Source organism: Nomascus leucogenys, chromosome 3 (assembly GCF_006542625.1).
Source record: "Nomascus leucogenys isolate Asia chromosome 3, Asia_NLE_v1, whole genome shotgun sequence".
NCBI lineage: Eukaryota > Metazoa > Chordata > Mammalia > Primates > Hylobatidae > Nomascus > Nomascus leucogenys.
Genome location: NC_044383.1, coordinates 138,726,189 through 138,740,997, shown reverse-complemented (window position 1 = coordinate 138,740,997; position 14,809 = coordinate 138,726,189). Strand labels below are relative to the sequence as shown.

The window sequence follows — 14,809 nt, the reverse complement described above, 5'->3', positions numbered from 1 at the left end:
AATTGGCATATACTGTTTGCTCCCTTTCTTCTGTGCCTCTTCCTATAGCCTGTTGCCTGGAATGCATATGTGATGGCTGGAATGCTAGCTCTAATTTTGGATCATGAGGAAAAGTGCCACACCATTGGAGATGAGGGATGAGCTGAAAGGGGTGTAAGTTATTGAGGGTTTTGCTGAGCAGAACCATTATAATAACCCTGACATCTTACTTCTTGACTTATGTGAGAAAGAAATTTCTCTTTTATTTAAGCCACCATTATTTTAGAACTTGCACACAATCAAATACCACAAAAGCTATCTAGTGCCTAGAACTTTAGAGCTAAAATGAGTTACTGCTGAATCATACAAAATAATCAAACAAAAAAATTATCTGCAATGATAATCAATGTCTTTATTTTCTCTATTTGATTTCTTAAAATTATTTTGGAAAAATAGTCGTGTCTCTAAATGTACTTTCACAGAAGGAAGCTCATATGACCAAAGCAATATTCTGAGTCATTATGGCAAAAATATTTATTATTGAACAACTGAGTGTTTCATTCACTTCACATTTTACACATACTTAACACAAGCAGAAAGGGAAGTTTCAATGTCAGAAGCAGGGGTTGTTCTCCTTTACTGAAAGACTATCAGGAGAGAGCCTTTGGTGATTAGCAATCCAAATTTGGGATTTTTTAAAACACCATTAAAAATAAAGGTTGCCTATAAAATATGGAAACACATAATATTTTCTGAAAATCTTTTTGGAAGAATGTCTTTTTATCTTCATTGTTACTATCTTAGACATTTTGAGGTTTATTTAACACAGCATTCCATCTGCTTAACATTCAAATTTAGACACACTGATTATCTGTTCTACTCTCCTGAATAGTTAAGTACACTCTATAAATAAACACATCAATTTTGCTCTATTACTGCTCTTCCAAAAAAGTCTCATATAATTGGAATTAACCTAGCATTTACTTATCATTAAATATATTTTTTTGTTAGAAAGGATATACAGCATATGAAATTGCAGGCTTTTTATGAGTTAAAGACAAAATTTAGAACTCTCAAATACTATTTACAATGTAAACATCACAGTTATTACATTAGCTAGAATACATCACAACATTCACAACACAATATTTTTATTTGGTTTGGATATTGAAGTTGTTTTCTTGAATTACTTATGTAGAACTCAAAATTTAATTACGTTGCGTATCGTTTTCCTTCAAGAATTCTGAAAAAGAAAAAATTGTTGCTTTAGGCATAAAATATATTTTATTTCTAGCATCTTAGTTTCATTCACTGGTTTACATATCTGATAAACACTTATTTCTCTTTGTCCCTTGTTAACCGCCTGTGGCAAGGGATCATGTCCTGGGACATACCAAGAGAGCAGCTTCTAGAGGACTGATTATCAGAGAGGAACTGGAATGTGAAAAGATGTCTAACTAACCGTTATTAATGATTCACTTGTAATTTCCACTAATGGATGACCCACATGATTTCCTCTTCAAAGAATTTGTCCAAAGCCACCCATTTAAAAAAGAAAAGGATGGAGGATGGAATCTCATAAGTGATCTTACCATTTACAAAGCACAGTGTGATTAATCAATTCTCCTTTATATTTTAGTGTCTACTGTGTTTCTTAATTTGATGGAGAAGGCTTCTTATAAACGCTCTTAGAAAAGCTATATGTAATTAACTTTCTTCTTTGAGCAAAGGGACTTGTTTCTCTGAGATGTCTATAAAAAATAAAGAGCTGATGTGGGCCACACTCCTGCCTCTGCTTTCTCTTAGAGGTCTAAGGGTAATTAGTGGACAAAAGCAGTCAATTAGGCAGGTATCTTCCCAGACATCATGTCCACTCTTGATGACTCTTGAAAACCTTAGACAACCCCACCAGGAACTGAGGTAAGGCCATGAATTGCCTTTAGTTTGAGCATGGGTGAATTTAATCTCCTTAACCTAGTTAGGGATTGGAATCTGGCTCACCTTCAGGTTTTATGAATAAAGTTTTATTGGAACACAGTCACTCCTGTTCGTTTTATATCTAACTGTGGCTGCTTTTGTGCTACAATAGCAGAGTTAAGTCACTATAACAGAAACTAGATGGCCCACAAAGCCAAACATATTTTACTCCATAGCCCTTTAAAATCTGCTAACCTTTGATGTGGTGACAACATGAAATTTCTTTAAGCACTTGCCCAGTATTATAGATTTTTTATGAGCTAATGTAAATATTGATATAACATAACTCAGGAAAGAAATATGTCTTGAACCCACATTTGTATAAGATCAATTTTGATAGCAAGCTTATTACTTCACAAAGAAAAAAAGTCCATCCATGATTTTTCTGCTCAAGAAAAAATGTTTGCAGAGAATGCTATTGGAGTCATATAGGTCAAACAAACTTATAGGTAAAACAAGCTAAATTTAACTTTTGCTGTATGAAGTTTGCCATGTTTCAAGGAATATCGTTAGACCCAGAATGCCTTGATATTTTCATAATAATGGGCCATGCTCTAATTTGGTGGTATTTCCCTGTAGTTAATTAAGTGAGGTGCTAACAGTCAATTGTGGGACTAAACCTTCAATTAATAAAAGCAGTATGGGTTGATCCTCAAAAGGAAAGCCCACTTTTCTTGTCAGTGTGTCAGCCTCCTCTGTTTTTTTATCTTGATACAAAAGTGGAAATAACCGCAAGTAAACCAGGAACACTATTCAGATCTCAAAACGTTTGCTTATTGTGAGTGCTCTCTTTTACAAGATCAAAAAAATTGCATGAATCATTCTAAGCTGTTTACTGGGTTGGGGTCCACTGTTGTAGAAGTGTCTGTCTTGGATGAGGTCTCATGATGAGAAACTATTTAACCCTAAGACGTTTCTTACTAAGTGACTCTTAGCTACTTATATAATCAGAGACTGCCATAAGAATACAGAAGGAATGCACAAATATACCCACCACTGGGAAGTTGTCATCACCTTTGCTCCAAAGGGCTTTTTCATCATTTTTCTAACTCTTCTGGGAAGTCAGGAGATTCTCCCTCACTGCTGCAGACCAGAAAAACATTGTGCATATTAAGGCTGTCAGATGAGAAAGGTTCTAAAGAAACTATTATGACATAATGAATGTGCTGTTCTCTGTGCTCTGAAAGTGTATGGGGGGTGCTAAACAATTATCTTTGAGGTTTGTCAGTACTTATGAATTATTCATCAATCTTAGAGTTTCTAAAATTATTCTTACAGAATTATCATCTAGTGGGCAAAGAGGGTCATCTTGTCTGATCACACCCAAACAGAATTATCCTTAATGCTCATCATTTAAACAAAAACAATTGGAATAAAAAGACAGAACACTACACTGTTTATGTATTGTGTCCAATATTTACACACCATAGAGAGATATAGATTTTACAGAATCTAAATATACAAAATACCTAATGGTTTAATTTGATTAAATAAGAGTATTGAATATGCACACAAAGTGAGTTCCATGTGTTACCAAATTGCAATTGACTATGCTTTACATGTTTTAAAAATCATCACTTTTGATGAAACTTGCTCTTAGATTCAGAATAGATGTCAGTATAGTCATCATTTTTAACACTGGCAGCATAGTAAAGTCAACTGGGGAACTCTTAAAATAAATGAATGCCTAGGGCCACACCACCAAAGACACCGATTTCCTGGCAATTGGTTTGGGAGAAGGCCCAGACATCTGTATTTTTAAAGTTCTGCAGGGTAGTCTAATGTCAGCCAAGGTTGACAATCACTGCTTCATGTAGTATAGCTAGATAGTGAGATGGAGAGGTCTCCATGTGCAGCTTCTATTTTGAAAGTCAGTCATGATTTCTCATTTTAGCAAGTTCTCTTTTTCTTTACCTCCTCTTTCCATTCAGAATTGAGTTCAAATATTTCTTTACAGCCATTTGTTTTCTAAGGCGGGTATAGTTGTCTGTGAAGACTGCATCTGAGTGACGTTTGACTGGTACAGGGTCTTCTGAGATGTTACTGCTAAGGAATGTGAGGAAAAGGAAATCAAAGAGTTTTCACAAGAAATGATAAATACACACATGTTCCAGGTTTCTTAGAACCACATTAAAAGGAATTCCCACCCAACTAATTTTCTATCATAAAAAGACTAAAAGAAAAATACAGCTAAACCTAAGGATGAAGGAAAGCAAGGAATCATCTGCCATATTTTGGCATGACCTGGGACTGTTTTATGACACATTCTGTACAGCTGAGCAAATAATTCATCCAAAAATAAAAATTTGGGAATACCTGAAGTTGTGCTCTGCCATTGGGAGAAAAAATTTTTTTAAAAAAACATAATTACTTCTTTAGAAGCTATGCTACCCTGAGCAATGTCATCTAAATATTTGACTGTTGGCCATTTGGAATTCTCCACTTAGTTTGAGCAGGAAGTACAAAGAATGTTCTATGGTTGACCTTAAAATTTACCTCAGTCTATACTATCTCTTCTTGATGGTTTATTGAGTCTTGTTCAATTTGATTGCAGATTGGTAAATGGTTGCTACTTGAGAAAAATGTGCATCTGGAGTCAATGAGTATGATATTATGAAAAAGTCTTAGTCCATGGGCTTGATAGATGTTACTGAAGAATACAAGTTATTTCATTTAACTAGATTAAACATTATCAATGAGTTTCCAATTTCAAACAAAGTAAATAACTTGTTAAGAGTGAAAATACAAATTCAGATTGAATAATGATAACACATTTTATAAAAATAATAAATTCTCTTTACCTAATACGTTTTCCCATAAGAGACTCAAGGTACTTTTTGGCAGAAAGTTGACCCAAGAGTTTACTGAAGTCACTGGTGAAAACTCCATCAGCATGCCTGGCATTTCTAAAACAAGGAAGAAAAAAAGAGCTATTATTTTGTAAATGGCTTTCTAGAATATTATGGCTCATTAAATAACAATAAAAATTATGGGTTTATTATGAAAGCTTCTCATTAAAACTAAAGTTCAAAAGGAGATTTCTTAATACCCTAACAAAAGAGATCTTCTAGTCACTTATATCAAGATATACCCTATATTTCTAGCCCAAGACACTGAAAAATTAAAGAAACAGGCATTTCTAGAAGCACATTTCAATATTCCTCCATGGTTGAATCTTTATAACTATTTTTTTCTAAGAAATATTGGTGTAAAAATATGATCTATTTAAATTAGCTGTTATTTGTACATGGTGCTTTGTGTCTGCCCCACTGAATAAAGACATACACAATGGGAAAATATTCTGATTTTGGAAAGTTCATAAACCCCAGTACACCTTTTTTTTTTCTTTTTCCAAAATATTTGGAAACAAAAATCTCTTAAGATAGAGAAGGCATTAAGGCCTATCATCCCACCTTTTCTCTTTCAAATGAAGCACCTTTTATACTTTGTTTGTACCAAGTACTATAGAGCTACTTGGTCTGTACTTGAAATGATGCTCTAGACAAACAGCTCTATGAATGAACAGCTCTATCAGATACCTTTTCTTTATACAGAGACAAAACTCCTTGGCAACTCTTCCATCATTGGAATGCTAAATGCTGTAGTTTTATCAGAATTGGTACAATCTGTGATGTTGGAATTATGTGCAACAGAATGGAAGTGAATGATGTGTTCATCCTGGCTTGTTACAACCTTTCAGTATGAAAATCATGTACAGCTGTAAGAGCTGCAGTAAATCAGGATGAATGAAGCCATGACACATAGAAACCTCTAGTGTTTTGCTATCGGAATAGCTTCATGGTGAGATAAAATTAGCACGTTTATAATTCTTAAATACATTTTCTAAAATAAAACTCACTGGATAGTTTTATAAAAATAAACTCACCTGGATACATCATAATAGGGTGTGTCATTTTCAGCTAATGCATTTTGCAAGATGTCAATGTCTTCTTTTAATGAAACTTGATCAGGTTCATTTGCTCCCTCAAAGGGTATTCTGTCACCCAACCTGATGGGGAAAGTTACACAAGAATAATACATTCGTTTTTCAGAAGACAGTGTGTATGGATCCACAACCATTTAAAATAAGATACTTAAACTCTTGGGAAGTATTACCCAGTCACAATATGAGAATAGCATAATTTGACTTAATGGCTCATACAGTTAATGAGAGTATAAATAGGAAATTCCTATTATCCTATAAAGTAGATGTCATATGACTTTTATAAGCTGAATATACAAAAGGTAAGAGCTACTTAATTCAATCTTATCAGAGCATTAAGCAAACTATACTTCTTTGGTGTAATTTACTATGCCAAGAATATATTCACTTTGCAAAGTCAAATTTCATATGTGGAAAGATTTTATGCAAAATAGAAACTTGGAAAAAACTAATATTGAATGAGAACTGATAACAATTTATGGATTTGGTGATGTTCAGTATTACCTGTTCCAAACATCTCTGAAGAATGGAGTATTAACTGCTTCTCTCTCTCTCTTGACCCCCAAGCTTTGCTTCAAATATTTACCTTGGCATTATATATTTCTCTGTATTGACAAAGTTCAAAGAATGTCTCCATAGATGAATAGCTCATCTATGAAGATGAATTTGAATTCAATAAATTTTATGGGGCCTCTTGTTTCTAATCTTATGTATTAACACAACTTTAATAAGGGATGTACAATGTTACACTGAAAGACTAAGAGTAGTCAAATGCATATATGGAATATGACTATATTTGTGGGTGCATGCATATTTCAATCACTGGCAACTCTTATAATATTGTATGTGCAGATTTTCACTGTTAGGGCAAACCTCCGAGGAGCGTGTCAGCTCCTGGACACTTGTGTATCTTTCGGTGATTTGGGAGTTGGGAGTCACTAGCAACTAGTCCTCTGTGGGTCTGAAGCTTAGCAATCAACACAAATGTCCACATTCTTATGATTGTCCATCTGCTGTGGTAGAACTATTCAGATAGAACCATTGTATTTAGTTATCAAAGCAATGCAGGAGCTGTATTTAAACAGATTTCACAGAGAACTCTAATAGCTAAGAGGTTATTCTCTCTATTGACCATAAGTCTACCTTAAGCAAAAAATCAAGAATGAGCAAATAAGCAAAGAAGAAAACCAACCCAATTATTATTTTTCCTTTGGAGATATAGTGGTGCCTGTAAACTGAAAGGAAAATTCAAGCTAATATAGTTTTCATTTACTGTTTACTTCTTTAGCATATATTAATAAAGTTTTAAATAAGAGTTCTGTTATACTTTATAGACTTGAAATACATAACATATAGAACAATAAAACTAAGGATTTATGGTCCAAACAAAGTATATAAAAATTTACCCATCAGGGGAGTGTATCTCAATAGATCAATCACCCCATATTTAATATTGGCAAATTGACTCTGCCTAGATAGATTTCTGTGCAACATGATTTTATACATGTTTCACTAATCAACTACTAGTCTTATGATTATTTACTGATTAATCTTGAAAATAAACTAAAATGTGGTAGGCAACTAAACAGCTCTTTTTTTCCACCAGAAATTGAACTGACTTGAGATAACAATGGATAAAAGCTTATTATTTATCTAAAGCTGGTTTTGAACAAAAAGAAAATCAAAGCCTCCTTTCACCATATTTGGGAATGTGATCCACTCAGCCCATAAAACTAATAACTGACAGCATCTCTCATGCCCTGAAAGAGAATTCCAGGACTCAGAATGACCTGACGTTGACAAACACCTCTCACTCAACACATCAAGGAAAAATTTAAATACATAATACATAATTTATACTATTTAGTTGTTCAACAAAATGTATAGGAAATTCCCATTTAGATGAAGAAGGAATGTTCAGATGTTTGAATTGAAAGGGAACTTACCTGAGAGCAGAAGGTGCCCTGTAAAGAGGCCATGCCGATGTCTGCGAGAAGAGCACACTGAGAAGGGTCAGGAGCACAAGGAGCTGGGCCTTATTTCTGGTGTCCATTTCTGTGCCTCTAAAGAGAGAGAATCACCTCAGCTCTTCCAATCAAAGATGTCACCAGCAAGGTAATTCTGATTGTCTAGCAGTAATTTTCAATGGCTCTTGCAGAGTTTATAAAGAGTAATTTTCATCTTGTAGAAAGAATTGCAAGATGATACTTTCAAAAATCAGTATTTCTCTCAGAGACAGGTGCTTGAATAAAAATTAGAATCCTTTTCACCTGCTGTCTGGGCACATGGTTGGCCCCAGTATCTATTGAATGCCATACTTCTATAGTGCTGGAAATAACCCTGGGGACAGTTTTTTCATAACAGGGATGTACCACTCAAGCTTAGTGTATTTTTCTATGAAGGAAACAGCTTCAGGACATTGATTTTCTTCTGCTTTAAAATTTCAGTATCTGATTAATATGACTGGGGTATCATCTGTTTAATAATTATTCTGCTCATGTGTGTGCAAATGTATAAATGTAATGTGTATATATACATATAATTTTTAAAAAGATTTTGTATATACATTACTTTTTCCTCTTTCAATTGTAGATATTACTGGAAACTTATTTCCTTACACTTGGATTTGAACATCTTAACTCAGTAGTGAATATTAATACTCAAAATATTACTGAATCGTATGTTGTCATTGAAATAAATTTTTCCATAAGAGGAAAATATATATTAAAAGCAAAGCTTGCATTTCTTGCATTTAATCAACTTACACATTTCATTTCTAGTTTCTAGATTAAAAACCTAGGAGTTCAAGGTCTCTTTCTCTTGCTGCCTATAAAAATTACGGAATTTAAACTTAAGGAAAAAATAAATGCATCTTAGATTCACTTAACCAACATATGAAATAGGAAAAAAAATAGCACTTTAAGGTTAAAGTTGAAAATTTCAAAAGCAAATGTTCCCACCGAACTTTTCAGTCAAAAATCTACATACAAGCAAACTTTACTTGAATGAATTATTTGTAAAAATCAGTATTCAGTAAAAGAGCAAGCAGGGTAAAGCATCTTACAAACAAAAGAATTCAGAAAATCTATCTATATGAGAGAAATTGAAGTATTTCTATCCTTACCAGGTGACTTGAGAAACTTGTCTTCTTGCTGTTGCAAAAGCAAAGCACTATCAAATTCTTTTCAATAGAGAGAAAAATTCAGTATTTTGTGAGAAAAGTTCCAGAGGCAGGAGGGAAAAAGAAGAGGAAAGGTAAAGTTTTCACTTACCTCTCCCAGTCGTGCTCCCCCGGAGCTGACTGTTCTGGTTTGTTTTGGAGCTGTCTTAGGTGCTGAAGTCCTGGGAGTAAGAGAAAGGCTCCACCAGTTCTCTGCCCTTAGCAATGGCTAAGGGTTGGCTGTTACTGCCTGCTGGTGCTTCTCACTCTAGCCTGACCAGCATTTCAAAGCCCATCATTTTATAGGGCTTATACTTAGGACTGAGCAATCACAAAGCGCTCTGAAAGACGTCACAGTATGACGGCCATGGGATGAATAGGGCTTGAAGTTCTTACTTAATTGTCGTTATGTCTAATTTATATAAGTTTGTAGTGAGTAACTTCAAAATGTAAGATAAGAGGAAATTTACTTTTCTTTAAACAAACAAAGTAGCAAGCTCAATGTGAAATGTTTTAACCTTTAATTAATTGTAGTGAAATAAGAAAATGATTGTAGTGTTATAGCAAGGGCCACTGGGATTCCTTCAGAAAATAAAGACTTCATGTGTAGAAACAAATGCAGAAAGCAACAAACACTTATGTTCATTATGCTTATAAATGTATAATTATATTTTATTACAAAGTATCAATTCTCTTAATATTTTTAATTTTTAGGCTATTCATATAGATCCAGATTTAATCTTTCTTGAAATCTATCCTAACTTTAAAAGCTCTAGAGATAATTTTCACCTTTCTATTATTACATTTCCTTTTTGTTGAAACTAATTCCAAGATAAGTGTTTCAGAAAGTCTCTAAGATAGTAAGATATGCACGCTGTTGTACAAAGCAGTAGAAGTAGTGCTATTTCATATTTGTATAAAATGGCACAATTCCCAATGCACTTTTACATACACTGTGTCAAATAATCCAAAAAATAAATTGTTGTCAGACTATATACCTCAAGGAATTTAATTATCTTTTCTTTTTAAAGATTTTCATCATCACTTTTATAAGTCTTTGCATAATGTAGAATTAGTTTTCTACCCTCACGCCCAACACACACACATACTCAAACCAGTTTTGAACATTTCTGATTCAATCACTTGACAGGTGGCTTCAAGTAGTTAGTTGAAAAGCATTTATATAGTACTTTAATAAATACTTCACTTCTATTTGTGGATTTGTAACTAAAGGTAGCCTAGCACACATTCAATCAGAGTTTAAGGTAAAAATGCAGCCACATGAAAAATTTCCTAAACAACAGAGGAAAATGCCATTTTTCCTTTCATTTTAAAGACTTTCTGCCATGTGTATTATTTTTACATTTTGTTTCTAAGTTTCATAAGAAAGAATGGCTTTACGGTCCTCTTTCTTCTACTTTAAGATTTTAGTATCTATTTGCTTCGTTCAAAGTCAGACTGATCCAGTAAAAGAATATCCTGCTATGCTTAATCATATTTTCTAATCCAGTTACCAGAAAAATTAAATGAATTAAGTTTCAAAATGTCTGGAAATTTGTTTCCCAGTTGACAGCTCTGACTTAAGCCAGAGTTCCTGTGGCTTAATTCCAGGAAATCTTTTTTACCTGATTATTACAAACTAGAGGTTGAAATGGCTCTCATATGGAATTTTTTTATCCTTAGCTCTTCATCACCCAATTCTCAGTGAACCAATTTTATTTAAGAGCAGAAACAGCAAAGCAACTTAATTGAGGGTCACGGACAAATTACTGCTGAATAATAAGAAGAAAAATTTTAAACATAAAAGATGTAAAGCTGATTATTATTTGGCCTAGGCAAGCACTTAGCATTTACAAAGAGTAACTACAGTAGCTTTTCTCAATACAAAAGACAATTGCTTCTATTATAATAATAATAAACTAAAATAAAAAGAAATAATTCAATTTTATTACCTCTGAATAAAAGTAAACTCAAACAACTGCATTTTCTCTTATGCATTTAAACTAGAAAGCAAAACAATTTGAAAATGGAATCATAGCACCATCTGCAGGTTCAAAGTTTTAATTCACAGATTTTATAAAATTGTGTTTATTTCTTCTTTTCTTTCAAAGAAATGAATTGTAAACCAGAGGTCCTTTAGCCGGCTTAACTTTTGGATGCTTCCAGAAAAAATAAACATAAGAAAAAGTACTGCAGTTGAATTTATCCTGAATTCTCGGTTACCATAAAACTTAGTAAATAAGTACAAAAATACAAACGTGAATTTACTGTTTAAATCTGTCTTTTCTGTACTTTGACATATTCTTCCATAATTTGCCTACATTTCTGGCAAAGTTTATTTTTGCCTTAGGCCTTCTCAGTAAAGTGATGTTTGTAATAAGGGGAACCATAATTCATTCACATGGGCAGAAAAATCTTCAAGATCCTTCTTTTACAAATAAGTAAACTGATCCCCAGAAAGTTTCAGTAATTTTTGCCACTCAGGTGGTTAATAACAAATACGAGATTGGAAGATAGACTGTTTGATTTTGAGTCAGCATTCTTTCAATTTAGAATTGGTAATATTCTGTAATTGTTGCTATCACCATTTTGATGCTAGCAGGTCAGATATGGAAATTGACAGCTCATAAAAATATTGGCATCTCCTCTCCCCTTTTTTTACCAACAGAACCAAGAGCAGGGAAATAAAACTGGCATTCTAAATTCAAACATACTGGATGCAAGGAAATTAGATGGAAGGGATTTTCAAGCTCAGGATATTAGCAGAAATCCAAATTTGCCTTTTTTTCTTTAGTGCAAAATACAAATAGAGGGTCCATATTCTTATTATGGATTAAATGTCTAGGCTTGTGCTCTTCTGCCTCTTTGTGTGATGGTTTTACCTGCCTAATTCACCCTATTTCACCTCCAGTCCTGAGACCTAGCCAATGTCTACCATGGTAATCCTGAGTGGGTAAGTCTAGATCAGAGGTCTGGAAACTACAGGCTGTGAGCTAAATAGACTGACCCCTCTGGGTTTTGTTTGTTTGTTTCTTCATTCATTTGTTTTTGTTTTGTTTCTTAGCTTAAACAAGCTAAGAATGGTGTTTATGTTTTTAAATGGTTAAAAAAATTAAATGAGCTTTTTGTGACACATGACAATTATATGTTATTATTTTATTTTATTTTGAGACGGAGTCTCATGCACTCTGTCATCCAGTCTGGAGTACAGTGGTGCAATCTTGGTGTACTGCAACCTCTGCCTCCCGGATTCAAGCGATTCTCGTGCCTCAGCCCCCAGAGTAGCTGGGACCACTGGTGCGCACCATGTTGGTCAGGCTTTGGTCTGGAACTCCTGAGCTCAAGTGATCTGCCTGCCTCAGACTCCCAAAGTGCTGTGATTACAGGTGTCAGCCACCTCCCTGGCCAAAACTTATATATAATTTAAACATCAGTGTCCATAAATAAAGTTTTATTGGAACATAAATACATTTCATCATATATGTATTCTCTATAGCTGCTTTTGTGCTACAACGGCAAGGTTGGATAGTTCCAACAAACTGCACAGCTCTCAAAGGTTAAAATAATCACTATTTGGTCTTTCACAAAAAAAGTTTTTCAATCCCCTAGATCCTCCTGTTTGGCAGATATTTAAGATGACATGTTTGCTTTAATATTCTTAAATTCAATATCTTTCAATAACTTGTATTAGGAAATATATATTTGTATATATATATTTTATATACCTAATGTATAATGTATTACGTACTGTATATATGTATATATACATAAATACATATATTCTATACATTATACATGTATATATGTATAACACAGAATATATACATACATTTAATATACATGTATACTTTTACTAAAAGTATACATTTGCATAAGATGTATATACATATGTATAATATTTGTATAGCATATTAAAAGTGTATATATTTAAAGCATATATATTAGAGTATATATAAACACTTTCAATTCTTTTAACTTAGAAAATTTGAATTTATTTTCAGGATTTTGTATTCTTGTCATATTAGTGATTTGATGAAAATAATATTACAATAAAGGTAAATTTTCCCTTTAAAGTTACCTATTAGAATTCATTCTGGAATCTAAAAATATATCAGCAAATATAAAGCAAAACAAGTAATGATCTAAATGATATGACTGAGGACAACTTCTCCCTTAACTCCAAAGCCTCATTATCTGTCCCATTTACTGATGCTGAGAAGTTTAGAGAAAAGTATTCCTTTGTCTCAGAATTTTTTTGCTTCAAATCAAATTACATGTAGAAAGAATAATGCAAGTGCTGCAATTCATTTGAACTTTATTAGGGTTCTATGTATCAGATGATTTCCTGAAAATAGATTTCAAAAGGAAGGCTATAGAGAAATCACAGGAACACACAATACGAAGATTTGGAAGTTGAAAAATAGAGTACTAACGATTTTAAAACCAATTTTATCTACTTCACAATGTCATCTCTTATGTATATGTTCCCCCAGCACATAGAGTAGTCCTCCCTTATCTACAGTTTCTCTTTCCATGATTTCAGTTACCTGTGGTCAACAGTAGTCTGAAAATATTAATGGAAAATTCCAGAAATAAACCATGTATTTGCTTTAAATTGTGTGCCATTCCAAATAGCATGATGAAAGCTTCTGCCATCCTGCCCAGTCTAGCCTGGGATGTGAATCATCCCTTTGTCCAGCATATCTGTGCTGTCTATGCTACCTCCCAGGTAGTCACTTAGCCAATTTGTTGACAGATGGAAAATACATGGTTTATATAGGGTTAGGTGCTGTCAGTGGTTTCAGGCATCTGCCGGGGTGTTGGGGGATGACTGTACACATTCCATGTAACCAGCCTTCAACTCAATCACCCTCTGTGTTTACTATATGGATCAAATGAAAAACAACCATGTCTAATTTCTGGCTTTTAACCTTATGAAAGCTGCAGTCTAGATGTTAGAATGAAGATTTGGCAAGAGTATTTTCTGAGTGAGTTCTCATGGCCTCTCTATCACTACGTCTATTCTCCATAGGCCAGGGAAGAGCCTCTGAGATGGGGAAGCTGGTGTGAGTTTATGGTAGAGTGGAAGTGGTAGATGACAGAACCTTGTGTTATCAAATGTAGGGACTGAACAATAGAGGCTAACTTGGCTTCATTTCACATCTGGTTGACATAAGACAAAGCAAATCATGGAGAAGTACTCTGCATAATGGTATGGGAGACAAACCTGGATGATAGTTGCACACTCTGCTTAGGAAAACCCAAAATACCATCCAGGGAACAAAGAGTGGAAAGGACCTAGCAACGGACAGGTTTTAAACAACCTACCAAGAGCCAGTGTGGGTGTCCACACCCAAGGACCAGATGTCACTGCATATTTCAATCGATGACAGCCAGCCCTATATCATCTCCAAAGTGCCCAGAGGAAGCCTCCCAGATTTCACATTGCTCTATCCTCCCTCAGAAGCTTAGATGCTACTCTGAGGGAAAAGAGGAGACAAATCCTCTTTTCAAATCTGGAAAGACAAAATTTGAAATGACAGAAAATCTGAAATGATAGAATTTTAAATCTGAAAAGTATTGCCTTTACCTAGAAATGATCAAGTGAAACTTTTTTTCCCCCTAGACTTGGAGTCTCTGTCTGTAACCCAGGCTGGAGTGCAGTGGCACAACTGTACCTCAAGGCAGCCTCCAACTCCTGAGCTCAAGCGATCCTCCTGCCTCAGCCTCCCATGTCGCCAAGATTACAG

General features: G+C 34.2%; 1 protein-coding gene across 2 annotated transcripts; it reads right to left on the bottom strand.

Moving 5' to 3' along the window:
- Positions 1-366: 366 nt before the first annotated feature.
- Positions 367-9,437, bottom strand: VIP (vasoactive intestinal peptide). 2 transcript variants are annotated; one of them, XM_003255896.2, is made up of 7 exons: positions 9,172-9,437; positions 7,846-7,962; positions 5,843-5,965; positions 4,758-4,862; positions 3,871-4,002; positions 2,951-3,039; positions 367-1,222 (listed from the first exon to the last, which is right to left on the bottom strand). In XM_003255896.2, the coding sequence occupies exons 2-6, from the start codon at positions 7,950-7,952 to the stop codon at positions 2,994-2,996; spliced, it is 513 nt and encodes a 170-aa protein (XP_003255944.1). In that variant the 5' UTR covers positions 7,953-7,962; positions 9,172-9,437; the 3' UTR covers positions 367-1,222; positions 2,951-2,993. The 2 variants fall into 2 exon arrangements, with proteins under 2 accessions (XP_003255944.1, XP_030659793.1); XM_030803933.1 differs by having other exon boundaries at positions 2,951-3,036.
- Between the last annotated feature and the right edge of the window lie 5,372 nt (positions 9,438-14,809).

Bases quoted from the DNA above. Each gene is read 5' to 3' on its own strand.
- VIP (XM_003255896.2), bottom strand. From the start codon at position 7,952: ATGGACACCAGAAATAAGGCCCAGCTCCTTGTGCTCCTGACCCTTCTC. The intron at 4,863-5,842 runs GTGAGTTTATTT...TCCTTGTTTTAG, and splicing joins CCCTATTATGATGTATCCAG to AAATGCCAGGCATGCTGATG. The intron at 3,040-3,870 runs GTAAAGAAAAAG...TCTGGTCTGCAG, and splicing joins ATTCTGAATGGAAAGAGGAG to CAGTGAGGGAGAATCTCCTG.